At 40.9% G+C, this 27,362-nt stretch overlaps 1 protein-coding gene across 1 annotated transcript; it reads left to right on the top strand.

Moving 5' to 3' along the window:
- The first annotated feature begins 249 nt into the window (after positions 1-249).
- FGF2 (fibroblast growth factor 2) lies at positions 250-27,317 on the top strand. The gene is made up of 3 exons (XM_061353748.1): positions 250-590; positions 21,592-21,695; positions 26,956-27,317. The coding sequence occupies exons 1-3, from the start codon at positions 410-412 to the stop codon at positions 27,139-27,141; spliced, it is 471 nt and encodes a 156-aa protein (XP_061209732.1). The 5' UTR covers positions 250-409; the 3' UTR covers positions 27,142-27,317.
- Positions 27,318-27,362: the final 45 nt, after the last annotated feature.

Raw genomic sequence — 27,362 nt, 5'->3', positions numbered from 1 at the left:
TGCAGTTGGCCCCGCTTTTCCCTCCGGGCCGCTCCGCGCCCGCAGACTCGCCACCGGCAGGGAGCGGCCCCCGGCGCGGGGGGGAGGGCGGCCGGGGGCGGGGCGGCGGCGGGGGCAGCTTGGTGCCGCCGGGGAGCCTGTCCCTGGCGTGGTCAGCTCTGGCCGCCCGCCTTCTTCACTTTCCCTCCCTCCCTCCCGCCGGCTGGCAGAGTCGTTGCGCAGTTCCCGCGCACCGGACCGGACCGGACCGGACCGGACGGAACGGGACCCTCGGCCGTGCCGGGCAGGGCTCGGGACGGGCGGCGGTGAGGCGAGGCTGGACAGCCGCGGCAAGGGGCGAGGCCGCCCGGGGCTGGCGGCGGGAGGCGGCGGGGGTTCGGGGCGGCGGGGTACCGCCGGGGCCCGGCGTATGGCGGCGACAGGGAGCATCACCACCCTGCCGGCGCTGCCCGACGACGGGGGCAGTGGCGCCTTTCCGCCGGGGCACTTCAAGGACCCCAAACGGCTTTACTGCAAGAACGGCGGCTTTTTCCTGCGCATCAATCCCGACGGCCGGGTGGACGGCGTCCGGGAGAAGAGCGACCCTCACAGTGAGTGTCCCGCCGGGCCGTCTCGCCCTGCTGACGCATCGGCAGCGAGCTTTGCTTAGAAAGCGTGCGTAAACACGCGTACGGTAATATATAAATAAACGTGCCTATGCGCGGGCATGCGGTTTGTGCGTATGTACATACAGGCGTGTATCGACGGTGGTGGTTCCAGGTCGTGCCGGGCTTCCCGTGGTCGGGTACCACCACATCGGCACCGGGTGTATGTCCCTGTGCAGACTCATTCAACCTGCCGCGGTATAGAGCTTACCAAACACGCAGAGGTTTGCTCAGGTGCTTGAAAGTGTCTGAATTGGTTTGCATGGCTCTTAAATGGGTGTAATGGCACTCGGCTGCTTTAGGCGTCTCTAATAAGGACGTTAATGGCATAAAGGTAGAAGTTAGTTTATTCCCAGTGTGGGTAGGCCCTCATGAATAGGAGTACTCTTAACATACAAGTACTTTTAGGGATGGAGGTGTAAATCTGTTAAAGGAAGCAGGGTTTACAACAAAGTACTGTCAAAACACCTTTTGGCCTTAAAACACTTCGTGTTAGTTTGGTGGTTTTTTTTGTTTGTTTGTTTGTTTTGTTTTAAACTTGGTTAATATGAGACAAAATACAGACAAAATAAACCCTAAGGATTCCAGCAGAAGCAGTTTGTCCCCTAATACCTGACCTTTTGATTGAGGAAGTGGCTCTGAGCTAGGAATGCATCCCATGAGTTGAATGGTTAGTGCCGTCCAAGGGTCTGTGACCCAAGTTGGCCTATGCGGTGCCTGCTCTGCCACAGGCGCTCTTGCAGGGAGCATGGGGCAGGTTGCTCCTACAAACGCAGGTTCTTCCTTCTCCCAAGAACAAAATTCCTTTTTGCAGGCCTCAGAATATTTTGAAAGTACTCAGCATGGAGTTTATGTGGGTGTAGCAGCAAGTTTTTGAAGCGCTTTTGAGTTGTTTCCTTCAAAACTGGTACAAGGAGTTGCTGTATCGCTGTCTGTCAGATAGACCAATGAGAGTCCTGGTTTGAGAAAACTTCTTGTTGTACAATGCCTGCACCTCGACCAGGCAGTGGCCTGCCTGCAGGAACTTGGCCTAAAGAGCAGGTGAAATGTCTTACTGTAATTCTTGGTTTTGGTCTGAGTGATAGATGCACAGATGGAACTGAAGTCAGGACATGAGAAGAAAGTGAGAAGACAGACCAAAGGTTCTCAAATATTACTTTCTGCTTTGGACACTTGCCATTTACAAAGAAGCTTTTTCCAAGGATTCCACAGAAATACTGCAACAGATTGTTCCCAAATACCAGTATTGCCAATTTGGGCTTCATTCTGAGGCTGTTTTATTTTGTGACTCTTTGGTAGAAATATTGTAGCTATGATGGGCTGAAGATATATGTAGAACAGTATATTTTGTGGAAGTTAGCATTCTTTATTGGGCCAATGAGTATTCTTAGGAAAAGTTACAGGAAATTTTCAGACTTGGTCCTATATGCATTTCTCTCTCATACTGGTTTAAAGGGAAGCATAGTTGATGTTGTGTGAGTAGTAACAAAATACGTTGCCAATACAAGGCAGTATACTGTTGCACATGGACTACAAATCTTGATGCCTAAAGCAAAGTGTTAATTTACTATATAGGTAAGTGGTTTGGTTTTTACACATACCAGTCAGTTACTGTGCAGGATCACGTCTGTGCTGGAAAGTGTGCAGTAATACATTCAGCTTGATTTCACCTTTTCTATTTGGAAATGCGGGAATTCTTACAGGGAATAACTCTTATTAGTTCAGCAAATGTGTCATCTTGCTCCTAGAAATAGCTATGAAAATATGCTGAAAATTTGCTCCAAAGGGACTGAGGACATACAAGTCTGATGCTGACTCTGGACATTGCCAGGGATATCAGGTTCTTTCCTCATTCTGCACTCTGCTTTTTGCTGTGAAAAATGCTAGTCATGGTGCGTGTTGTTCTGCACTCACCTGACTGGGCCAAGCCACCTTGAGTGGTTCATTGTTGTTGTTTTTCATTATAGAGCTCCCCCATAGTCATCTTCCACCCTCTAGCATTTATTTTTATTATTATTATTATTATTATTATTCTGCCAGGAAAACTAGCACTAGTTTTATGTTCTCAACTCCATCTAATATGTTTTTCTCTTCCTGTTAAGCCTTATCAGTGCTAGAATTTTTTGAACTGATTTCTCATGTTGCTTTCCCAGTAGGGAGTTGTGTTTGCAAATCTTTCTGGTGTTGGTGGTACTGCCTCACTCTTTTCCTTTCAAGTTTCTCTGGTTTGCTCTATAGCTTTATTTTTGCTGTAATTTCTTTCCAGCTTTCCATATTGTCTCTCTACTTTTTCTTCTCTGCCTCCTCAGTATTATCTGATCACTAGAATTCTTCTCCCTTTCCTTTGGCACTTCTCTTTCTGAAGCCCCTCTCTTTTTCCTACCCTTTTCATCTTGAGTGGATTGTAGCAACAGGTAAAGAAAACCCAAGTTATAAATAACTGATTCAGCCTCTGTCCTGTGCTGCAGAGAGTCTGCTGCTGGGGAGTTCCTTGAGTACTCATCAAGTTAGCACTGTCTGGTCATCCCCAGAAAATCCCTGTGTTTAAAAAGAGCAGTTTGTAAGATTGATAGGGCTGGAGGGATTCCCTTCTGACAAGTGTACCTAGGAGTGCTACTGTGCCTGAGCTGCTCCCTTATCCCTGATGTCATGCTCTCATTTTCCCATTATCAGATAGATCTTGGTTTGTTGTTTGGATTTTTTTTTTCCTCCCCCCTCCCCCCCCCTTCTTTTTTTTCCTGGAAGAACTCTTATTTCTGAGAAGTAGAGAAATCAGTGCTTGAAACGTCAGCAAGGCACAGTATTACACGGTTCACACCCTTAGCATCTTTGTTGTAAGTACGTCATTTGATACGAATCTGCGATGCTGAACCCTGACCTGGTGAGTGCTGCTCTGTGGAAGTCCCTGTGAAATCTTGTGGTATGCCTGGCAGGTCATGTTGGCATGGCAGATGGCAGTAAATCTGGGACTACGTGAGAAGACTTTAAAAAAGAAATCAAAAAAGAAAATACACACCTCAAATAACTCATAGTGTTCTTAATTAAGTAAAAAGTTTTGTAAAATGGTTGTGGGAAAAGAAATATAATGGCTGCAGGGATTTTGATTTAGAAATCCAATTAGGAGAGATTCTTGTGGTAGCTGCTATTCTTACGGATTAATTATATAAAGCAGCATTTGATTAGCACATCCTAATTTTTACTTTTCAGAAAGTTGTTATTTTAGAAGGCAAATGACTACCTGCTTATGTAGACCAAAGTCTAATACTGTAAACAGACCTCCATGATCCATGTTCTTACTCTGCTCCCTTCTGCCTCTAGTATTAGGGGATGGGTTGTTCGAGCTGTATGGTCTGTTTTATGTTATAGCATTGAGAGTTTTGACTGTTTTACACTCATCCGATTCACCTTGATTTATTTGTAATTGTGTTGTTAGTGAAATTGGGAATGGAAGTTGGCATCCTGTGTGCTGGAGGGTTGGAACTGTATGATTCACACAGCTATAAATTAGGACAATACTTTTTACATGGTCAGTATTGCCGCATCCAATGCGTGTTGTACAGTGACTTCACTGAAGTGCCCCTTTGGACACACCCTGGGGACTTCTGTTATTTTCTTCTCTTGAAGAGGTATGTTTTGGACAAACAAGGAACAGAAGTTGCTTTCCTAGAGTTTGCTGTTTAAAGCAAAACAAAAAAAAAAAGCATGCCTGTCTTTTTGTGGTCGTTGTTGATCAGCAGCTTCTGATTTTTGCCCTGGAAAATGTACAGAGAACAGTCTTCTTGGAAAGATTTTTAGAAACTGTCCAGAGGTGTTTGCCTCAAAGAGGTTACAGTGCCAGTGAAGAGGAAAAGCAAGGGAAATGGGAAGGGAACATTTATCCATACATTTTAATGAATGTCTCATAGCACAGCTGGTTCCCTTCACACTTTGCCTCACTGAGGATTGGTTGGCATTTATATATTTCTGTAATTTCTCAAGCAGCTTTATTTCATGGTGAGCATAAACCAAGGCGTCCGAGGAATCCCAAGCCTTTCTTGTCCACTCTTTAATGAGGTGACAGGGCTACATAGTCTGTCACTTGGAAAGGATTCAGCAGCGAGAGCTTTTATCAAGCCTTCAGATGTCCGAAATGTCTTCTTCCTGCTTAGTACCTGGCTACTCTTCCACAAGTATCTGAAGAAAATGTAAAATAGGTTAATACTGGTCCAGGAAAATTCCTTCTTAAGAATGTCTCTTTCATAAGTAGTTGCTAATGTTGTGATTTTTACTTGTATCATACACAACATTTAAATGCTTATGCTGTGAAAGTTTTGAAAAGGCAATACTGAAGTATATATAGACTTTTAGAGCATATAGCTTAGTCAAGATTTCTGTTCCTGGGAATGGAAGAAAACTTCCTGTGATCCTGAGAAAGACAACTTTGAGCAAATGTCAGGAAGTGCTTTATTATGAAGGTTCAGTACCTGGTGTCTGTTCTTTTTTTAATAGGTGCTTAAGTTACTCAGGACTTGGAAGATTTCTCCTGTTTTGGTGTTCCGCAGATGTGCCTGAAACCAGACTGTTTTTACATTACTTTTGATCTGTCGCACAGACCTTAACTGATTTGCCAAATACTAATTTTCTACAACATGGTCAACACAGAAATTCCTCCTGGCTCTCAGATGTGTCTGGTTTAGGGAATGAGGTAGCAGAGAGCCCCTGTGTAAAAAAAGTTGAGAATGTGCTTCCTTTGCATCTTCTGCTTATTTTGTCATAGAAACACTGTTCTGTGTGTGGTCCAGCAGGGTAAACTGATGAAATGAGGGACAGACCACCTGTGTTGGCCGGGCACACTGAGTGATGATGTTCAGGGGAGGATGCTGTCACATTTGTCATTGCCTGCTAATCCTCTTACCCCGATTTTAGTGAGTCTTATCTGCCCCAAAGGTGTGTGACCGAGTAGTGGGTACACTCTGAACATGGAGCAAGGCAAATACAAAATGCCTCTGGTGGGCAATGAACTGTCCTGTTTCTCCCAGCTGTTTTCTGCCCGGTTTGGAAGTGGCTGTTGGGAGAGTGCGGAAGGTTCCCAGGGCACCACCATCCGCAGGTACACTAGAGGGCAGGATTTAGCCCTTAAACCTTCTCACAGGCTTTAGAAAACAGGAACTCTTGTAGATACTTGCACACTCTTGTTTACAGAAAAAAGCCCTTGCACAGCCATAGTTGAATGAATAAGGCAAATATGCATAACATACAGTAGTTTCACAGCATACAGTGAAATTATGGAGAAAGTCACGTAAATTTGGATTCTTACAAAAGCTGTCCTTATGCCCCCCTTATGTGGGTAGGTTAAAATGCTTGGCTAAAAACTGCAGTGATGTGTGCAAGAGATTTAGTGAAGTCAGAACAAAGGTTCTTAGTTGTCATCTTGGTAAAATGGAGCCACATGTTCCTGAATTGTTCATCAAAAGAATGAGATCACGTGGCTGATAGTGGGTTTTATTTAGGTAAGAAATGGTTGAAATTTATGCAGTTGGTTCTAAGAAAAAGTTTATCCTGTGGTAGAAATATATTTGAAAGCATTTTACAGAAGGTGAACTATGTTAGTAATGTTTTTTAAGATAACAATTTCTTTTGACATGATAGATGAAGAGATTAAATTGCAGTTAGTTGAAACCCATGGGTTCTCTTTTGTTTGTTTAAGTGTGTTGGATGTATATTAACTAAAGAGTTTTAAAAGTTGATTCAGATTGATCTGCTGTAATAAAAGCAGGTTTGGATTCCAAGAGAGGTGCCAAGTGCACAGAGAGTTAAATGGGCAAGAAGAAACATAGCACCTGTTTCAGAGGTAGAATTAACAGTCACAGAGTTCAAAAGGTGCTCACAGATAAACCCCAGAAAAATGTGCTGCTCTTGTGTTTAGCTTCCACAGAATGCGTGCATCTGTTCTATTTGCCGAAAGAAAGGGGAACTTCTGGATTTTTTCCATTTAATTGCCTTTAATTAATCAAAGTCTCAACCTGAATTTTAAATTATAATCTTTCCAGTGATGTTTTGTTTCTGTAATCTTTACACAACTCCCTCAAATTACATATATGGCAAGCAGTTTTAAAAAAGAATTATTCAGTGTTTTAATATACTGAAAGTTGCTAACAGTGAAGTGAAACATGTAACAAGAGTTTCTTTGAGAGTTTTTCTCTGAGCTTAATATTTTCTACCTTTTTCTTCCTTTTTTATTTCCCAGGAAAACATCAAGTTTCCTCATTTGTTCAAAGAGGTTGAACTAAATCCATGAATCCATCCATAACTTCTGATGTGAACGAGAGAAGACTGTATCTATCTGAAATTTGTGTTTAGTTTATTATGGTTTTTAGCAGTTTTGGGAGTGTTGCCCTGAGATCACTGGCCATCTGTTGGCTAAAAATACTTGAGAGATGATTGATTATACCAAATTGGTTAATAAGCCGAGAAGCAATGCAGCTCTTTGACTGTCAGTGCCAGCATGTTAAGTGTAATTATTTAGTAAAAACCAAATAGACTGTATAACCTTAACACAATCCAGTTTTGAATCAAAGTTTATCCTGAGAATGCTGAAGTTGCTGTTACTGAAAAAAGTCCGTACTTGCGTGAAATCTCTGAACTGAGTCTCTATACCAGCTGCTATGAGAAATGTTTATGGCATGGCTTTTGAAGCCTGAAAGTTAGTAATGAGACTGCATTTCAATTCTGATGGAGAATTAATAGCCTTTATTTTTATTAGTTTCTGTTTAAGACCGAGCGTTTCAAAATAAAGCAACTCATCATCATTTGTCATTTTCAGCAGGGAGTTTTGTGACAATATATGGGTAAATTGAGTTCTTGTCTGCTGCTTCCGTTGCCTCCTCACTTCTCAATAAAAATATTTAAAGAGTGACTCCCTGGGGTACTGGTGGCGTTTTAGGATTAGTATCTTATGTAGCTTTTTGTTTGTTCAGGGTAGGGACCAGATTTTGACTGCAGTCCGATACAATTGTCTGAGAGTATAAACAAGATGGTGCCTACAAAACTGGGTCAAGGTTGTCTTGCAGAAACTGTCATGTTGCACTTCTGGTTGAGTGATGCTTTATGAACCTGTCACTCGTGGCTGACTTTGAGACCTTGAAACCACATCACTTGAGTGATTCAAAGGAGAAAGACACTAAGGGTACTAGGGAAGGGTGAGGTAGGAACTAGACTCCATAGACATTTGCAGTGCTCATGTGGTGAAGTTATGTTCTTGTGCTGTGGAGCTTGTTATCTTCCCTCTTACCTTCTGGCGAGACTTCAGCAGATCTCGGAAAACAGTGAACATTAGCATTCCAGCTGGAATGTGAAAGTCACAAAATTCTGATACTCATGGCTATGAAATACTACCTGATGATGTGTTTTGTAGAATCAAGGATAGATACCAACTGGGATACAGCTTGAAAATGCTTGAAGTGTTTTTCTTGTCTTTCTAATCTCAGGCTGACCTGATGTCTGTCTGCAAACTTACTGTGCTTCATGTGTTTTATTAGACGTTGTGTTGCCATTCTGTGGTAGTATATTTTTACCAATAAAGGCTGTCCTTAGCGTACATCAGCCATCATCAGCTCAGTTGTCACTGCCTGTCTTGTGGTACTACCACCTCGTCTGTTAGAATGCAGGACAAGATACAGAGTCTTCCTTGACGGATGACTTGAAGAGGATGAACAGAGAGAATCCGTGTGGTTGTTACCTATGTTACGTTTCAGGTTAGAATAGTCGTTTTGGGATCATATGACAATGAGTGTTAATACAGTCCCACAACTCTGGGAAGACCAATAATGAGACTGAGATTTCTGGATGTAGAGGACCACACCTGTAGAGTAGTTTGTGTAGTACTCCATGAGGTCCTGTTGATACCTGTGGCAACATAGATGCATACAAAAATAAGAGCACTTTTAGTGTGGAGAAGCAGCTGGTGAGGACCATACAAAGGATGTATGGGGAAAGACTGTCACTTCTGCTTAGAAGTCACCTGGGTATCCTGCTGCACAGACTTGTTGGGCTGAGTAGTGTCTGGGAAATAGTATATGGATTCAGTGTAATAGAGCAAGTGGGAAGAACAGCTGAATGTGCGCCTGGCCATGCCTCTGAATATGTAAATGTGAAGAATTCATTCTGTGGTTTTACAGATGTTTACAGTCACTGTGGATGTTTTGCTGATGGCAATGTAGTTTACTTGGGAAAATAGAGGAAAAGACATACTGTGCTTGTGTCCTTAGAAATGCAGGAATTCCTCAGAGCTGAAGAGGTCTGCAGAACTGCCCCATGTTGTCAGTTTTAATTTATTTCAGTCCCAACCTTCTGCTTGCTTTAACTGCTTCAAGAAGTGATGTCTTGAAGAGCCTTCAGCCTTTCTGTGCTTGAGCTACTACCTGTGATTGTAAACTGTTACTCTTTGATATTAGAAAGCAGAGCAAGGTGTCTCAAAATAAGACTGAATTTCAGTGATAAAGCTCTAGTAGAATGAATCCATATTGCCTATGTGATACTATATTAGGAAAAAATGCTGTTTGGAGTGAGAGATGTCTGGTCTGCCTGCTGATTTGATGTGGCATCAGGTAAGGCTGTGATTGCTGTCGCTTGTAGCCATGGCATACTTTAGAAACACGTTCTTGCTGTGGAGTCTGGAGTGATGTGGAGATTTAAACCAGCAAACAGATTTAAACCAGCATAGTTAGTACTAGTAATGGTGTGGCCAAAACAGCAGAAAGCCAGGTAGGCTCTTCCAAGCTGTAGATTGTAAATTCTTGCTTTTGTTGTCAGGAAAGTGTTCACGTCCCTTCTTAGCTTGGTTTCAGGGCATTCAGAATAAGCACTGGGATTTTATTCAGAGAGCTGGAGGTTGGTGAAGTGACTACAGCCTGATCCATCTCTCTGTGGTCCCGCAGACCCAAGTTCTTGTCTCCCCAGTACAGGCTGGGTCCTACAGTGTATTCTGTCTGCCTCCTCAGGGTGATCACAGGGAGCTGTAAAAGTGAAAAGTGTTACTCAAATATTTGAAGGAAAGTCTAAGAATGCATAGTGCATTTTATTTTTGGATGTTAGGGGAATTTGGTTTCTTACAAAGAAAAACTCTTAATGCTCAGGTGAGGCTGCATTCAGAAGCAAATCAGAGCCTTTTTGTGAAGACTGATTCACTACTATTCTGGGTCACCAGTGATTGACAGCTGTTGTCCACTGCAGCTCATGCTGTTCCTCTGTGGGTGCATTATTTAAATGTCAGCATAGGGTGGTTACTCAGCTTGATGGAAGGGGATAAAATAGATGTGGGATGAAGTAAGTCCCTGGGCTGCATGTTGTCTTTGCATTGCTTTTGCAGTAAACAAGGTGGACGGGCACCAGTAAAATACTCTGTGTGTATGGATTTTGAATTTTTACTATTATTTTTTACTTTTTGCAAAAATATTGCTTAAAGATTCAGTGATTAATTAACTTTCTTTGGTATTGGAGATAAAGGCAATTAAAAACAGCACAATTTCTGTCTCTGAACCTTCTGGCCAGATTAAGAGCAATCAGCTTTAAAGGGCAACTTAATTCGTAGGAACTCCTCCTTAGAAGCTTGTTATTTCTTCCTACTTCTGTCTGCCTTCTCCCTGGCACTCTGGGTGCCTGACACAATTCCTCTTTCACCACTTTGCTTTAGACTGTTGAAATCCAATTTGCTGATTCTTCTTGGCATTTCTAAAATCCAGCTTTTCCTTTCCAACGCTGACACTGAGGCTTATAAAGCCTATGGATTGGCAATTTCTTACCACTGTTCTGGCAACCTTTTCCTTTCATCTCATCAAATCTGTTACTGCCTTGGCATCAGTTACAGCCCTAAGATACTACATAGGACTGAATAGCTGTTGTGTGAGTTGTATGTGAAGAAGGAGCACTAAAAATACCTTTTATAAATTTTTACCTTCTCTGTTTTAGGAAGTGACACTTTTGGGCTCATGTCCGGTTGTCCCTGTTTTCATATATGTTTATTTTGCTGCAAATGAATAAACAAATATGTTTATTTCGCTGCGAAATATGTTTATTTTGCTGCAACTACAACTGCAGGTTGTAGTTACAAAGAGATTAGTGAATGCATGGTAAACATGAAGAGCTGAAATTCTGCAGGGTCTGTATGCATCTTCTGATATTAGTCGGTGATGTTACTATGTTGGCTAAACAGTTGCATCAGCTTTGTTTCAGAGATGAACAACTGGAAGCATTTATTCTGCAATTTACTTTAGGGAATACCAAATGGAGTGAAAGCATTTTAAAGACACATGATGGATTACTTACCCTTGTTAAGAAAAGCCTTTTGGGAAAAGTCCTAAAAACCATGTGTGAACATATATTCATTATTTTGATGAGGAAACCCTCAAATTTTGTTCTGAATCAAGAACTGAGGATAAAGGTATTAGGAACTTGGAGATCAGGCTTTATTACCTTCATCCGGTAATGAATGAAGTTCTTCTCTGATAAAGTCAATAATTTTTTCTGCTTGTTTTTCCCCTCTTGCCTGTAAATGATTCAGTCAGCTCATCTGCAGTGACAGGGAGACTGCAAACAGTGTGGCGGCTAGGAATTCAGAAGAATTTTATATGATGGTGCACTTGCAGTTTCTGGCATTTGAAGTCCTTGTGTAATGCCAAGCAATCACTTACTCAGCAGCACAAAACAACCCAAGTTGTGTTTTGTAAGCAGAATATGGAAACTCAAGTGCTTTTAAATGTTAAAGGACCTGATGAAGTTTGATCAACAGGTTTATGCAAGCTGTATGAAATGGAGAAATGTAATTGTGTTTTACACTTAGACAAATGGGCAAGGAGCACTAAGCCAGACTGTTGCCAGAAATGTTGTATGTCATCTTATTCTGAAATTGATCTTCTGCAGCATGACTTTACTGTCCTTTATATGAAATTTCTAGGGAGCATTTGAGAATGGTATGTATTTGGTCATCAGTGTTTCCGGGGGAGGATTCCCAATCTGATGGTTATGTGTTAGCTGGTGTTGGAGATTTGTAGGAATTAAGGTCAAGATATAAATGAGAACAGATGGAGAACCTGAATAGGGAAAAAAATTTATTGTATTAGGTATTTGTACTACTTAAAGTGATGAGAATCTCTTAAAATCTGTGAATGTCCATGTTAATGTGGTAGACGAGGTTAGTGGGTTGATATTTAAACAGTTAGATAAGTTATTATTCTGGATTTACTTTTAAGTGTAACCGGAACTGTCTGAAGTGTTGCTGTTTCCAAAGTGTGTATTTTTGTTGTAGATGTTTACATTTTAAAGACCTTAAGTCTGTCTGTGAGTGGTTTTATGCCTCTGGCTGGCAAAAAGGAAAAAGATACACTTACAATGTTGTCACGCAAAAGCAAAGAACTGTGCCTTTGTACGGGAGCGTGACTCATTTCTCAGTGTGACACTTCATTTGCTTGATTGTTTTTGTTGCTATTCTGTGGTTTTTGCTTATTTAAAGACCACCTCTCCCGCTGAGGTTTGCTTGCCGGTTTTCATACCTATTTCTCCTTTCTCCCCACGTTCCAGGTTTTAGGAGTACTTCAACTGTGGTGATGGCACAGTTGTTTTACAATGAGTGTATGAAAGAGAGCAGAGCTGTTTTCTGTTTGCTGTCTCAAGACTGGAGTTGCCTCATATGTCAATGCAAAGCTTATCAGTTAGCAGAAGATGTTCATATGCTTAATATGTCTTTGAGAAAAGTGTCAGAGACTAGATGTGGGAGAGGGCAAGCCAAAGATATTTCCAATTCCTTGAGATAAGTTACAGTAGGCATCACCAGCTCACAGGCTGGGGTTTGGATCTGGCCCAGCAGGCAGCTTTGGCTCTGAAAATGCCAAAACGGGGTATTAATTTCTCTCTGTGTGTGTACATGCATGTGTGTCTTTGATGAGCCAGCCCTTGGGTTTGGGAGGGTTTATTGTGTTAAGTGTGGAGCAAGCATACTCAACTGTGTGTCTTCCTTGGACACCTGGCTGGGAATAGACATTGCCTCCAAGCACGAAGGAATCGGCCAACATCAGCTCTGGAGTACATGGGAGTGGGAATTTGATCGTAGGGTGTTGCATGTAGCAAAGCATTGTCGATTCTTATTTTCCCTCCCTTTTTTGTGAACTTCCTTGCATTTCTGATATTTATTCACTCCAGAGGCGGTCCACCTCTGTACCAGTGGGACTGCAAAAGGTCCCTTTTTTTTTCCTTTTTTTTTTTCTTTCTGTGGGTATGGAGGTGCAGGAGGACGAGTGACAGGGAGCTGGGGCAACAGCTTCACCACAGTGTCATTTGGGGGCCTCATGGAAGGATTTTCCTTACAGGGCCTCTGCAAATATGTTGGAAATGGGCCCTGAACCTTTGGCTGGGGTTTAGCTTTTCCACAGCAGAGTCTGCAGTAACACTAGTCATTGATCCAGATACGTGCAGCCTGGGATTTTTCAGGGGCTACATAAACTCTCCTTTCTTGTAAACTGAGTTAGAGGTGTTTTGCTAATGACCTTTTTTAGTTCAAATGCAGTGTCTGTATGTTACTGAAAATGTGTTGAAATACCATCAGATTCCTCTGCTCTTTTCAGGATCTATGAGCTACTCTGTTAGTTGCAGGGTCTGGCTATGTATTTGCTTTTCAGAAGTTCACAGACTCAAAAAAATCTCTTGGAGCCTTTGCTGATCAGTGTTTTTGAGCCCAGAGTCCTGTTGGTAAAACGTTGTATTTAATGTCATATTCTTGCAGAATGTCAATAGTGAAGTTAGAGTTAGGAAAAGAGCTTCTCTTTCTTGCTGTTTGAAGCAGGTTATTTAAATGAGAGGCAGAACAACAAAGACCTGTGTGTGAAGATTATAGGTGATGTAGTGATGCTGGCATCTTGTCTTGGGGTATTTGGGGTGGTATTTGGTGTCCTGCAGGGGAGAGTGTAGGTACCGAAGGGGGATATCCGGGTTATGTGGTACTGCCCAGGGAGCAGCATTTTGTTGTGGTGGGAAAACTACGCAGAACATAAAAGCACCCTCTGCATACGTACATGTGTGTGGGGCACTGTTGTTATGCCTTACATGTGTGACAGCAGGAAACATGGGTTGACCCTTGTGAGCTTTGATATAGCATGTGCGTTTGGTGGTAGTGAACAGCAGGATTTTCCATGTGAAGCTGTGGAGCCCCTTGAGCAGGAGCCTGGACTAGGTAGGGGCTGAATTCTGACCTGAATTTTGTGTGATTCTGACCGTGGCTGGTTACTCATGGTTTTAGTGCACTGAAGGCTGTTCGTATGGATCTTTAACAGGTAAATTATAGTGGAAGTATAGCATAGGCTTTAATCATACCTTTATTTGCTGTGTAAGTGTATCCAAAGCCACGATCGGAGGGTTGGCTTTTATTTTAGGTTTTCTGTGATGTAGTGGTTAGATTTCCAATTTCCTTGTGGTGAAGTAGGAAAATGAGGATTTTATGAATCCATTTGTCTAATACATCTCAAATTCCACCTACTTAAGGTGCAGCAATCTGCCTCATTCTCCTGCACCCTCGTGCCTTATCCTCCCTCGTCTAAGTTCCTGTTTTCTCTTTATGTCTCTTTTTTTTTTTTTTAAACTAATGAGTTTTTGTCCCTTTCCTTCCCCACTATGACCTTTGCTTTCCCTCTTCCTTAGTGACAGTGTGGCATACTCCTGCTCCAGAACATCTTAACCAATGCAGGTGCTATATGAGTAAAATAATGGCACATGGCTTCACACACACTGATTGCCCCAGGCAAAGGGCTTGGGAAGCTGGGGCTGGCAGCAGCTCCCCTCTGCAGCTGCCAGCAGATGTCCGACTGGGAGTGTGCAAGGAAGGTAGTATTCAGCAGTGAATAGCTTCCAAGATGTGCAGTTCTCTTTTCCTAAAGTATTAAGTTGCTAGATTTTGCCAAGATCTTCTAAATAAACCAGTTTTAAAGGAGGTGTTTGGCTGAACCCTTTATGATACAGAGCAATGAAACCCTTTGGGACCTTTTAAGTAGGTGCAGTTTTATTTGGTCTGGGCCATTGTAAGCTTTGTTGGGCTGGGAGAACCGTAAATGGACTTTAGAGTTTTCACTGTACATGTAATTTTTCAGTTCTAGGGCTCAGGGCAATAAAAGAACTTTTGAAAAATGTACATGTTTTCAGTGTTCTCCACATTTATTAACCTCTTTTCTGTGTTGTACTACTTGTCCATAAAATTATTGTCTCCACTGGTGTATGCAAAACTGTGTTGAAAATGCTTTTTTGAGCTCTTCTGAGAAAGGACAGGGAAGATCCAATTTGTAACAGAAATTTGAAACCTTGCCAACCACAATGCTCTTAAATACCACTTGTCAACTTCCATAGTCTCAGAAAAGTGTCTCTAAATGGCGAAATATGTGCCCATTTGTAACTCCCTCTCAAACATCCTGGCTAGTTTAACCTCCAGCTTGTAGATCTGTCCTGACCATACACCCTGTGAAAGAGGGATAGTCATGTATGTGTAACTATAATTTTACATCCACAGTCCACTAGTGAGACGAGTGTTTGAGGAAATCCATTCCTACAGAGCTCCGCTGGCTGCCGGGGAGGAACACATCAGTGTGGGCAGTGTTTTGCCTGCATTTAACATGTCACAGGATGAGGACCTGATCTAAAAATACCCAACCAAACAAAAATCCAGAACTGTTGAACCTGTTTAATGTATACATTAGGGAGTGGCATTGAAGAAGTCTGATCTTCTATAAGTTGTCTTGCAAAAGAAAAGAAAACTACTGTTTAGTCGTTCTGCCTTTCAGATGCTGGTAAGAATCTCTGCCAGAGCATCACCGTTGGAAGGAGTGCACCTGCAGATTTCCTGGGTTAGTAGAAAAGAAGCTGGCAAAAAAAAAAACAGGTTCATCTTGTATGATCATTTGTGTGTGCATACAGAACAGCTGTCTTTTCTAGGAGAGGCTGAGTGTACAGGGAGGTAGGGAAGACTGCCAGGCATTTTGATGAGTGTTGCAGTGTGGTTCAACATCCTTTAATGCCACAAATTTTACTGGTTTTGGTGGAAATTCAGGATAGTAGTTTGTATTGTTCTACAGCTAAAACATCAGTGAATACATATTCTTAATGTAGCTTCCATGTAGTGTGAAGAACAACTATTCATTCCACCCCATCCTTTTTTGTACTACTGGAAGCCATAATAGATTCATTCAAGCTATATCCAAAGTGAGGTGTTTTCCTAGTTAGTGATTATCTCCTTAGGTAAATGTAGCTGTTTGGATAATCTGCCATATAAAAATGTAGGTGGTGTTATAAGCAAGAACACATGTGACTGTAAAATAAAATCTGGAAATTCTGAGTGTTAGATTACCCCTACAGCTTTAGAAGGCTGTAAATATATATATATGTGTGTGTTTGTATATATGTATACACACACATGTAAACGGCCTTTAACGATAGCTTTAACAATGTTAGACAACTAGGTGCTGAGTTAGGACTCCTGCATGTCCTGTCAAAAATGAACATGGTGAAAATTTTCACAGGATTTATTTTGGCTCAGCTATGGTTCACTGATCTCGCTGTGAAAAAGTGTTGACAAGCCATTGATGTTCTCTGTTTTGACTGTTAGGTTGAGATGCAGAGGTTGCCATGCATGCTGGTGGATCAGGTAGCTCACAGCTTGGCTGCTGTAAAATGCAGAATTCCCATGTTCTAGAAATAGTGTGCACCACCCTCATCAGCTGAAGACGGGATTTGGACACATCTGCCTGTAGAAAGCATTTTGCAGTTCAAAAGAATGACAGACAGCTTGTGATTATTTTTTTTTTCATATGGGAATCTTTTTACAGTATTTGAGGAAAACTGCGTAACAGAATGACTGAGGAAAAAGTCCTGACAAAACCAAACAACCCATCTCTGGACCCATAATTAAAAATCTCTGCTTTGTATGTTTGCATGTTTTTCCTGTGCTGAAAACTGAAGATTTACGATCTTCCCTGTGGGGTAGTGGTACTCCTGTTGTGTGTGTGAACTCGCTAAGAAGGACCATGGTACAGCCAGTAGGACTTTACTCCTGTGTTTATTATGGCATAGAGGAGTTGGAAAGCATGGTTCCAAGGAGAAGAGTGTGATGGGATAACCTGATGCCGTGGGCAAAGTAAGCAAGGAGAGATTTGCTCATGGTATATTGTCAAGATACTGTATATCTTTTCCCTATAATGGGAACATTTATAGGTGTTTCTTGCTTTTGAGCCAGGTAACTTTGAAACAGTCATCTTCTGGTTAAAAATTTGTTTAATGCCTTCTGTCCTGCAGTCTATAAATACATATTGATTAATTTTAATTTAGGGTTGAGACTTTTATGTGTTTGTTCTCTTTCCTGTTATGATGCCACATTCGGTTTTTCATTGTTAACTGTATGACTTGTACAGTGGCTGCTTCTGAGCTTGGTATCTTCTCTTCTGGGAAAACCTTCACTGCAGTACTATGGACCATGTTGTTGTGTCCATGAAGTAGATTCTGTTAACGGATTCATTTGTTTGGTAGAAGGTTTGTGGTTGTGCTGAATACAGGAACAAGGAAACGGCTCAAATGAGAGTTTTATTTAGGATACTTTAATAATTTCATCTTACAGTGTTAGAAGTTTGTGTGAGGGGAAGGTTTTAAATCCATCTCCTGATTTATAGGTCAGTGACTTAACTTTATTCCTTTCATGTTTTCTAAGCATTTTTATATCTTTCAAACGTACAGCTTTATCCTTCTTCGTCAGAGTTTCTACCCTGCCATGAAGATAAACTTTTATCTCATCTTCATTTCTTCTTACTCAGCAGAAAAAGGGAAGGTGATCATACCTTGGGTTATTGTGAAGAAATACAAAAGAGAGTCTTAATAGCAGTAGAAAATTTATGGAGTAGTTTTTAGTTGTCAGTGCATTAAGGTGGTGTAGGTTATAATTGGGCTAGGATGTTTTCTTGTTTCATTGATTTGTGAGGACTTAGCCTAAGTCCTCAAGGTGTGTGCTTGGTGTGCTGAGATTTCTGCTGTCGCGAAACCAGCAGGCATTGACCACAGCATTACACTTGGTGTTCATCAGATGTTAAAGGGCAGGCTGTGAATGTGAATTTACTGCTGAGCTGGAGTGGGGTCCTCCCAAAGGTCTGCCAGAATAACTCGGAAAATGGGACTTTTTGGCTCTCAGTTAATTACCTGTTTCACAACAATCTGTGCTACTGTTTTGCATTAAAAACTTCTTAATTAGTTCACTTTCATGGATCTGGTTTTGAGGTTCAGTTATGCTGAAAATAAGTACTATGAGTACATCTGAAATGATGGCCAGTGTCTGAACTAAAGGCTTGCCTAAAGGCTGCAAAAGACATGGATCCAGTGTCGAGTGTTAGGTTTCTCTTGTAGACGACTGTACCAAGTTGCAATGAGAAAACCCCTAAAATTGTTGCTTCTGGTGGTGACTACGTGGTAAATATATGTTGGATTAGTAAGGCTGTGTTGTACCTTGTCATCTTCATCAACATAATGCTGTGGCAAACTGCATTAATGAAACCGTAAAGTAACCCTGAAACCAGAAAACCTTACACAGGTATTCTAGCTCTGCTTATTGAGTGGGAAAAGAAAATCGGTGAATTTGCTTTTGGGGCTTTCAGTGTGTCAGTGATCCTGAAACTGCAGGAAAATATCTTCTCTCTTTTATTTTTAAAGAGTAACACTTCTCGCACATTTCTCCAAACTATCCAAATATTTTTACAGGCTTTAAAAGCATTTACTAAAAGTCTGTTTTTACAGAATCTGAACTTCTGGCCCAGTATGATGCCATAGGAGCTGGTTGTGCTTTTTTTTTTTCGTTAGGAGAAAGTCATGAAGCTTTCATAGGTCCATACTGCAGTAATTCATATTACTTCCCAGCTATTTGATGCAGCTGTTCCTAGTTAAGTGTGCAGTGAACACTGTATACTTGGGCACATCTTGAAAGTCCTTTTCCCCCAGTCATTGCCCGGAGCACTTCTTCACATTCCTGCGTCCCTAGAGGGTTAGAAGTTGCACTGGAGTTTTTTGAAGGTGTTCACAAGTCTGATTTTGGCTTAATAAATTGGGAGGGCTATATTTTGGGTACATGATTCTGGGATGAAATTAAACATTTCACCTAACTTTTTATGACTACAAAGGTTTCTGTGTTCCTTGGAAACCTGGAGTTATTAGTGAATTATGAGAGGGTGTTTTCTTTTTTCTTTTTTTTTTCTTTTTTTATTTGTTTGAAATGGCAACAGACACATAATTCATAAGAAACCATTTTATCTTCTTTAAAGTGCAGCATTTCTATTAGTATGGCTTCAGTTGTGTATACTAATTAGTGGATTTAGGAGCAGCTCTTACTGATGTCTGTATCTAGGGAAATATCAGATGAAATAATGCTTAAAAGAGGGCTTGCAACAATTATCCTAAGGATTTAATGTTCCTTGTATTCTTATTGTTGGAGTTTCTTCAGTCCTGTCTTTAGGAGCAACAAAAGTAAACGAAGAAAGCTTTCATTTGTATTGCAAAAATCTATTTTTCCCCACAACAAAAAGACAAGCAGCAAGCTTCCTCTGAATCTCAAGAGATGCTCCTGCTCCATGATTTATGGTCGCTTCAGGTGTTTATTGTGGTGGCTTAAAAGGTCCTATTTTTAAAGACTGCATCATTAAACAGAAAAAACCTATGTACTTCACAGAAACAGTGGGTAGTGAAGCCCGTGTCTGAGTATTGCCCATCAGCCCTTCCCCACCAAGGTGCGATACCAGTCTTCTTGTTTCTTGTGAACCCTTCAAAGAAAGAAATGGACAAACAGAGACTGATGCCAGTCAATGGCCAAATCCTTGTGAGTGCAGGACAGCTGTTGGTTCCTCTAGCTGGGCTTTCACAATGATCAGATCTCTGTAAAGTGTGCTCAAACAGAAAATGTTTTGAACTAATTTCCAAGATAATTTCTGGGATGCAAGCTGAAGGAAGGAGAAGTTCAGTCTGGTTGTTTTTTGGAAACACCGATAGTCTCACACCAGATGAGTTGTGTCCTTTGTTTGGACACCTAATGGCCACATAACCAGTACCAGGTTGCGACATCTTGCATGTTCCTTCCTTAGCTCCTGCAGTTCTTTGGCAAAAGTCTTTTATATCTGTATACATCCTAAGAAGGTGAGAAGCTGTTTCTAAACTGCTCTTCATTTTTGATGCCTGTGTTGCAATGATCTTGCTTCCTGTTACAGATGTAGAGTTGCTCTTAAAAATTCCTGTTTAATAGAACTCTGGATATGAATCACAGTGTTGCACAGAAAGGAAATACTCATGTGGATTGCTTCTCCATGCTCTGTTTTAACTGAGAGCTTTGCAGATGCAGATTTCACTGGAAATAATGGCCACCCACAATAGAGGAAAATCAAAGGTTTTGAGGAATAAAATTTCTTGTGTTCTGCTGTTACTGAAATGGTTGTGTTTGATATCAGATTGAATTGTACTGCCTGTGCAAGTGGGCTCAGGGGGATGGAGCTGCAGGGAATGGGCCTGTATTTTCTGTGATGGAGTAGGAAGCTTCAGGCAGCCCAAAGAGCTCATATGAGCTGCTGTATTGGCCTTTTCCTTTTTTAAAGTCACATTTTATATAGTCAAAGATAGGTTTTCAGAGGGAGATATTCTAAATTCCATTGGAGTAAAACAGGATCTTCTGTGACATTTAAGACAACACATACTTTGGTTACTTTTCCTTCTCTGCTTCTCCAGAAAAATAGTTCTACTACAGTGTTTAGATTTCTTTTGAGCCATAGATAGTTAAGTCATGTAGAGGGTAGAGGTATCTGGTGGAGTTTTCAATGGCATTTGGTGTAGTCTTTATATTGTAGTATTCCCCATCCCCATCCTGTAGTATTAGTTAATGGATGAAAAACCTGAGCTTTGTGGTACAGCATCACAGATATGTCTGTTAAGGTGAGACAGAAATGCAGTATAGATGCAACTTCCTGGCTCTAGTGTTGTAACCACTTAAAGGCTTCATTCATTTGCTGTTTTGAATGCAACCATGGGAGCAATCGGGGAAGAAAAAAGAAGGTAAAAAGCAAATAGCTCTTCTGGATTTAGGTGAAGGCCACTTTGGGCTTGTTTTGTAGCTTGAAACAAGCCACAGGAGAATGGAAAAGCATTTGTTTGTTAATATGAACTATGGCGTGTGATTTGTGGCTAGAAAAATTGGTTTAGGCTTTGTGTTAATTCAAAGGCAGTAGTTGAGACCTACATGAGATGATATTACAGATTTTCAAAAAACCATGACTGGTCATTTTTTTTTGAAAGTAATTGATTCAAATAAGCCTTCTTCTCATGTTCCTAACCCTATTGTTTTTCAGTGACGTTTGTATAACACCATTTTCTTGTGTCTTTGCTGTTCTCATAGACTTCTGCAGTTGTTTCTGCTGGTTTATTCTAACCCATTGTTGGATGTATGATTGGCACTTTGCTGTTGAACATTTAGTGAGTGATATGGTGGTCCTGAATGGCCTTGGTCACAGTCCAGGCTTGAGCCTCACTGAGGATCTAGCCCTGTAAAGCCGTGTGCACTCTGTGTCTGATACTGCTCTGTAAATGTTAAGAAATATCTCTGCAAGAAAATTGTCATGAAAAATCTCCACTTCTGTGAGCAGCTGCTGGTGCCACAAGTGGTCCTTGGAGGAATTATATGGGTTTTTCAGTTTCTCTGATGTGAAGATCTAAGAATATTGTTGCCAATTTGACAATAGGTACTTACTTTGTCATAAGCATTTTCTGTTATAAAAAATGTGATCAGAAAGTTTACTACTTTTGCTGCAAGCTGAAGCTCAGTCTTTCTCTGGGTGCAGGTTGGAAGCCATAGGCTTCACTGTCAAATGCTGAAATATAACAGTGGCTGAGAAATTTTGCTTTTGTCTTTTTTTATTTTATTTGTTCACAGTCAAACTACAACTTCAGGCAGAAGAACGAGGAGTGGTGTCAATCAAAGGCGTAAGTGCAAATCGCTTTCTGGCTATGAAGGAGGATGGCAGATTGCTGGCCTTGGTAAGCAGCTGCGTTTTAATGTTTATCTCTCAGCGTGTCTTATCTGTACTGGTGGGTCCTCTCCTCACTCTGTGTTAAGTAACCTCTCCTCCAGCAGGACTTACTGAGCTTCTCTGTGTGTGATTTATTTGCACAACTTTTGTTGATTAGTTGGTCTATGAACTATGAGAAGATGGGAATGTCTGCCCTCATTTAGCGGCTGCAAATTCATCTGGAATGGCCTCACTGGGAGAGAAAAATCATAGCGAGCACGTATAGACAGGAATTACAAGAACAAACCAAAAATAAAGTGTCCCTCCCCTCCCCCCCCCCCCCCCCCCCCCCGGAACTTTTTCTTTTCACTTTCTCATAAAGTGGTTGTAAAGACCCTTTGAAATTAGAAAGTAAAGCCATTAAAAAAAAAAATTGCTTATGTTTTGGATAGTAATCTGTGTGTATTGTTTTCCCATTTTCTTCTTTGTAGATAATCAAGTTTTTTTGGTCATGTATACTTCCAAACTAGAAAACTGGGAAGAAAAACTAGTCTTTAAAGAGATGAGTTTTAGTTTAAACTCTGTATTTTCTTGGTATCAGCTTAATTTTTTGTGTTTTAATGTCAATATTTTTAGGAGACTCTGAAAGTTAATACAGTTGCCTAGAGCTAGATTAGAAATTTGGAAGTCCCAAGAGTTGCAGTTAGGTTCATTTTGCTGATGAGACATAGACACAGTAAATCTGTTATTCATATTTCTAACCTTCAGTGCGGACAAACTTCTAGATCTACTAGAGCAGCAGTTTGTAATAATCCCAATGCTTTGGTATCCTGAGCACAGCTCTGCTCAGCTCCTGTGCAAGTCTCCACTGGTAACCAGGGTTCATAATAATGTGCATTCCTAACCCAGCTGAACTGCAGCTAATGCAAGACCCATACTGAGGGCTGCAGGAATGACTTGCAGTTCCCCATGGTTCTGCTGAAATCAGTCTGAGGGCAAACAAAACACTTGAGCAGTTTTACATGAGCAGGGATCTTGGCTCCTGGAGGCCTGTTTTGTTTATGCCTCTGAGTACAGTTAACCTGTTTCAAGTTACAGCATTATTTACTTCGATATTGTGTGACAGCTCAGTTGAAGAAAATGTGATGAGTCCTTCACTGTGCTATTCTAGAATTAAGGATAATTGGGAATTTCCTGTGGTGCTGGTGTGGTGGCATTCAGCTTCCCGTTCAAATTGCCCTCCTTACCCTGAGCAACAGTGAATGGTCAAAACAGGGTGTTTAGCGCAGTTTGTAAAGTTATAAACACCTGGGGGTGTTTATATTCAGGATTTCCAGCCTACTGTTGTATGGTGGTTTCTGTTTGTAGAACATGCTGCCCTTGTACTACTTCTTACAGCTCTTCATTTTTGCTTTTTTATAGGTGAAAACTCTCTAAAGATTCTGTTCTTCAGCCAGCCTAATAATACTTCTGCAATTTCATGATCATTTTCTGCAGCACAGGCAATGTTTTTTCCATCAGGATTTCTGTACTGTGACTCCCAACAGTGTGTGGCCAATTGTGCCTCTACTGTTCTGTGCCTATAAACGCATTCATGGAACTATTGCTAATTGCCAGCATTCCGTTTTCAGTTTCAGCAGTGTTGTGTTTCAGTGAGAGCTCTGAAAGAGCATACATTGGAAATCTTTGTGGTGAAGTGGTGTGGTCAGTGCGCATGAATTCGTATCTGCTGAAAACTTCAGTTACTTCTTTCAAAACATTGTTGAACTTTGATTCCTTATCACTATGTGCCCTTTTTCCCATCTGTTTTTTTTTTCTTCTTTTTTTATTACTTTTCAGTGTTAAGGATCAATTTTCTTAGTGTCCTTCATTTATAAATGTATCAACATTTTCAAAATTCCTTCTGCAAATTATTATTCAGTCCTGTTTTTCATCTAGTCATTTGTTGAGACCTGTCCTTATGGCTTGTTCTGAGTTGGGTTTTGCAAAATGATTTATTGCACAGGCAGCATATCACTGCTAGCACTGATGATCTGCTGAAATGATATGGCTTTTGATTTAGCAGTTTCATTTTTTCTGTTTACTAACAGACCCAGTGGTTCTGGTGGCGAGGTTATCTTCATCAGTTTGATCACTGGAGGAAATGGCTGGTTAATGCAGCTCGTAAAAACCTTCCCCCAGGAAATGCTGTTTTAACTACAAATATGTGGGCAGAAATGTATCTATTCCATCAGACTTTTAATGGAAGAATTGAAACATTCCCTTCTGTTATGGCTCATTTTGACTTTCCAGTTTCACTTAATACAGTAAAATACTATATTATGGAATGTGTTTGATTGTTTAATTTCAAGAAGAAATTTCTCAAAATTCCCTATGAAAGGAAGAATTGAACTTTGAAATTTCACAAGAAATAATTTGATATTTTGGGTATGTTGTCAGACTGGGTATGACATTTTAGCTGTGTCTGTCATGCTTATGTGGTTTTGCTATGACCAGACAGGTGTCACCAGACATGAAGTGAAATTCTTCTCTCTTGATGTTATGGATTAAAATTGTGGTACAAGAATATTTGTGAGAATAACTTTCATTTACTGGCCCTTTCATAGTTAGAAAGGGCTAAATACTATCACCACTGTTTTTGGACCATACTCTATCTGCTGTGGTAGTCACAGGTTAACATGGTTAACATGATGGTTTCACTTTTGAGAGTAAACAATCTTGAGGAATTTTAATTTGTAATCCGAGTCCAAAACGTAGTCAATTGGCACAATGTGATACTGAGGCAGATGCAGTTTGTACTTTAGAATCAATTGGTGGGTGGCATTTGGCCATGCAAAGGAGGGGGGGGAAGAAGCTTGTTGCAGGAAACTGGTGCTTCTTTTGGTCAGTTAATCTGCCCTGTGTGATTCACATGAGGATTTTGGTTGTCATTACAGTTTGGCTGCTGTAAGTGGTGGCACACAGCAGGCCCTAGTACAAGCATGGCTGCTACCACCATTGCTAATGCTAAAAACTCCCACACTCTACGTCAAAGTGTATTTTAAAACCCACTGATACCCAGGGCTTTTCCAGGCCCAAGGCTCACAGTGGGGTGCAGGACATTCTGTTCCTGCTGGACAGCAGTCCAGCTTCTGAAATGTTGCCTTAGGCAGATGCTAAAGAATACATAGTTCATGAAGTTTGAGCATTAGGTGACAATGCTATAATTTGTCACCTAAATATTCATTTTTTTATCAAAACATTTACATTGGCATCATGCTGTATGAAAACACTGGTGTCATGTATGCGAAGCACGTGGCACCTTTCAAAATATCTTTATGATCATAAGATAAATTTTTTTCTTTTTTCTTTCATTTCTTTTTCACCCTGTTTTGATTATTTTTATAACACTCATAAATTGCCTGGAAACCTGTTTGAGGAGTTTCATCTGTTTTACTTTTTAAACCACAGAGACATGAGGAAGGATGCATAAGCCTGATGAGTTTCTCTGAGTTACCATTGTGTCTACTTTGTGGATTTAGTGCATGGAGAGGGATGTGCAAATTTGCCTTCTGTCTGTATGTGGTGTCTTCGTAGTGTCTGCTTAAGCTCACTGGAGGTGCACTGAAAGCCATTTAATTCCTGCTGGAGGTCGTAAAGATGTGGTTTCCACAGGTGTAAAGTATCTGATCTCTGTGCCCAGCTCCATGTATATGAAAAGAAGGGGGATGTGTGCAAGTTCCCTGCAAGTTCCTGTGGTGTTGAACTTCTGCCATGTTTGTATGGGAGACAATTATTTCTCTTGCTTAAAGCACCAGTTCTGCGGGCAGGTTTACTACCACTGTGACTGCTGCAAGAGCAACACAGACAGGGATTCTGCTGTTGCAAATATGCCTTGGGGTAGGTGCCGATCTTCCTATAGGATGAGATCTTACTTGGAGCTGTTTGTGCATCTTCTTAAGTTTTCAGTACAGAGGAACCGTGTGGTTTCCTGGTGGTGGATTTTGGAAAGTGAATAAACTTTCCTGTTTTCAGTTGACTGTGAACAGCTATGAATAGTAACCATAGTTCAATCAGGTGTGTTTAAGTTCCCCAGGCAACAACAACGTTCCAGGAAAACCTGGGTGTAAAAGTCTTGCAACAGATAATACCTGTCTCAGGCTATCTTGCAAACAGGAATAGGATCATTTGAAAATGAAGACTCTACCTCCAGTATGGTCACCCCAAGGGAGCAGCAGAAAGTACACCACACTGCAGTTGTTAATGGCAGACTTATGGGGGGCTTTTGAGTGTATGCAGTGAGTGTCTTCTCTCTGATGGTGATCAGATGTGGCATACAAGATGCACCTAGTCATGCCCTGTGTTGGTCTGTCAGCCTCCAGCCAGTCTCTGCTTTGAGGCCCTCTCAGCCAGGAAGTGGGTTTATCTGTTCAGTAGATTTTAGTTAATTTCTTTTCCATCAAGTTGTCCAAAAGTGATTAAATCCATGTGATCTGGGGAAACTGTACTTCCTCTGGTAACTCCACAGCTCAGCTTTCACCCACTGTGTGAAGAGCCACCCTCTTTTATTTTCATGTGTGAAGGCATGTTAATTCTGTGTAGGTGGAGTTGTATTTTGAAAACTTACTTCCAGAAGTAAAGTAACTTCACAGATGTACTTCTAAACACTAGTAGAGTATGCTTGGTGTCTCTGTGGAAGAAACCTGTGCCAGATCTGATCTTTTCTTAAAGCTTTGAGTTTTTAAAAGCCTTGAACAGACACAGGCTTACCACTGTTTCCCAGTGCTGTAAATACAGACTTGAATTAGCTTTAGGGAAGTTAAAACTCAAAATTAGAAAAGAATAGGTAAAAGCTGCAACTTACCATAGGATTTATCTAACTGATGATAAGGTTGGTGTGAGGAAGGCAAGGGAAGGGCTGCCTTTTCTCTTACATCCCACTTGTCTTTTTGGTTAAATGATAATCTAGAATGAGATGGCAAAACTACTGAGCTTTGGAAGTCAGTAAATGCCAAGTGGGAGGGTTCTCCATTGAGTTGTCTAAATTTCAGATCAGAACAAAGACTTACGTAATGAAACCAAACTAGAATATGCTTGGTCTGTGTCAAAGACAATAAACCATAGTTAAAAGCTCCTTCTTGCAGGTGTGTTTAACAGTATTTTCACAGTAACTGTATCTCTCTTCAAATATGAAACGTTTAATGGGAATTTCTTAAAAACAAATGTACTGCTAATTCATGTCGTTGGTAACAATCTGAAGAATTGCTTTGTGATGGAATATCAATAACCCTTTTCTTTTTCCCTTTTAGAAATGTGCAACAGAAGAATGTTTCTTTTTTGAGCGTCTGGAATCTAATAACTATAACACTTACCGATCCCGGAAATACTCTGATTGGTACGTGGCACTGAAAAGAACTGGGCAGTACAAACCTGGACCAAAAACTGGACCTGGACAGAAAGCTATTCTTTTCCTTCCTATGTCAGCTAAAAGCTGATTTCCATAGCAGATTCTGAGCACACACGACACATTACACAGAAGATGTCAAGTTTCCTGGTCCTCTCTGAAGTAGAAAAACCATAAGCAATTATTTGCTGAAATTCACTACTTTTGCAAATACCAGATTAAACAATGTTTCCTCCTGTCTTACATTGCTCTTTAAACCATTTCTGCCAGTGTGTGCGGAGGTAGAGTTACTTGGAAGATGCATTTTCAGGA

Source organism: Neopsephotus bourkii, unplaced genomic scaffold, assembly GCF_033783945.1.
Source record: "Neopsephotus bourkii isolate Nb327-2 ecotype Australia unplaced genomic scaffold, CSIRO-AGI_Nbou_v1 NB_690, whole genome shotgun sequence".
NCBI lineage: Eukaryota > Metazoa > Chordata > Aves > Psittaciformes > Psittacidae > Neopsephotus > Neopsephotus bourkii.
The sequence above is the reverse complement of the archived record's forward strand: the minus strand, read 5'-3'. Positions and strand labels throughout refer to the sequence as shown.

Coding starts and splice junctions, on each gene's coding strand:
- FGF2 (XM_061353748.1), top strand. CDS start 410: ATGGCGGCGACAGGGAGCATCACCACCCTGCCGGCGCTGCCCGACGAC. Junction 591..21,591: donor GGAGAAGAGCGACCCTCACA/GTGAGTGTCCCG, acceptor ATTTGTTCACAG/TCAAACTACAACTTCAGGCA. Junction 21,696..26,955: donor ATGGCAGATTGCTGGCCTTG/GTAAGCAGCTGC, acceptor TTTCCCTTTTAG/AAATGTGCAACAGAAGAATG.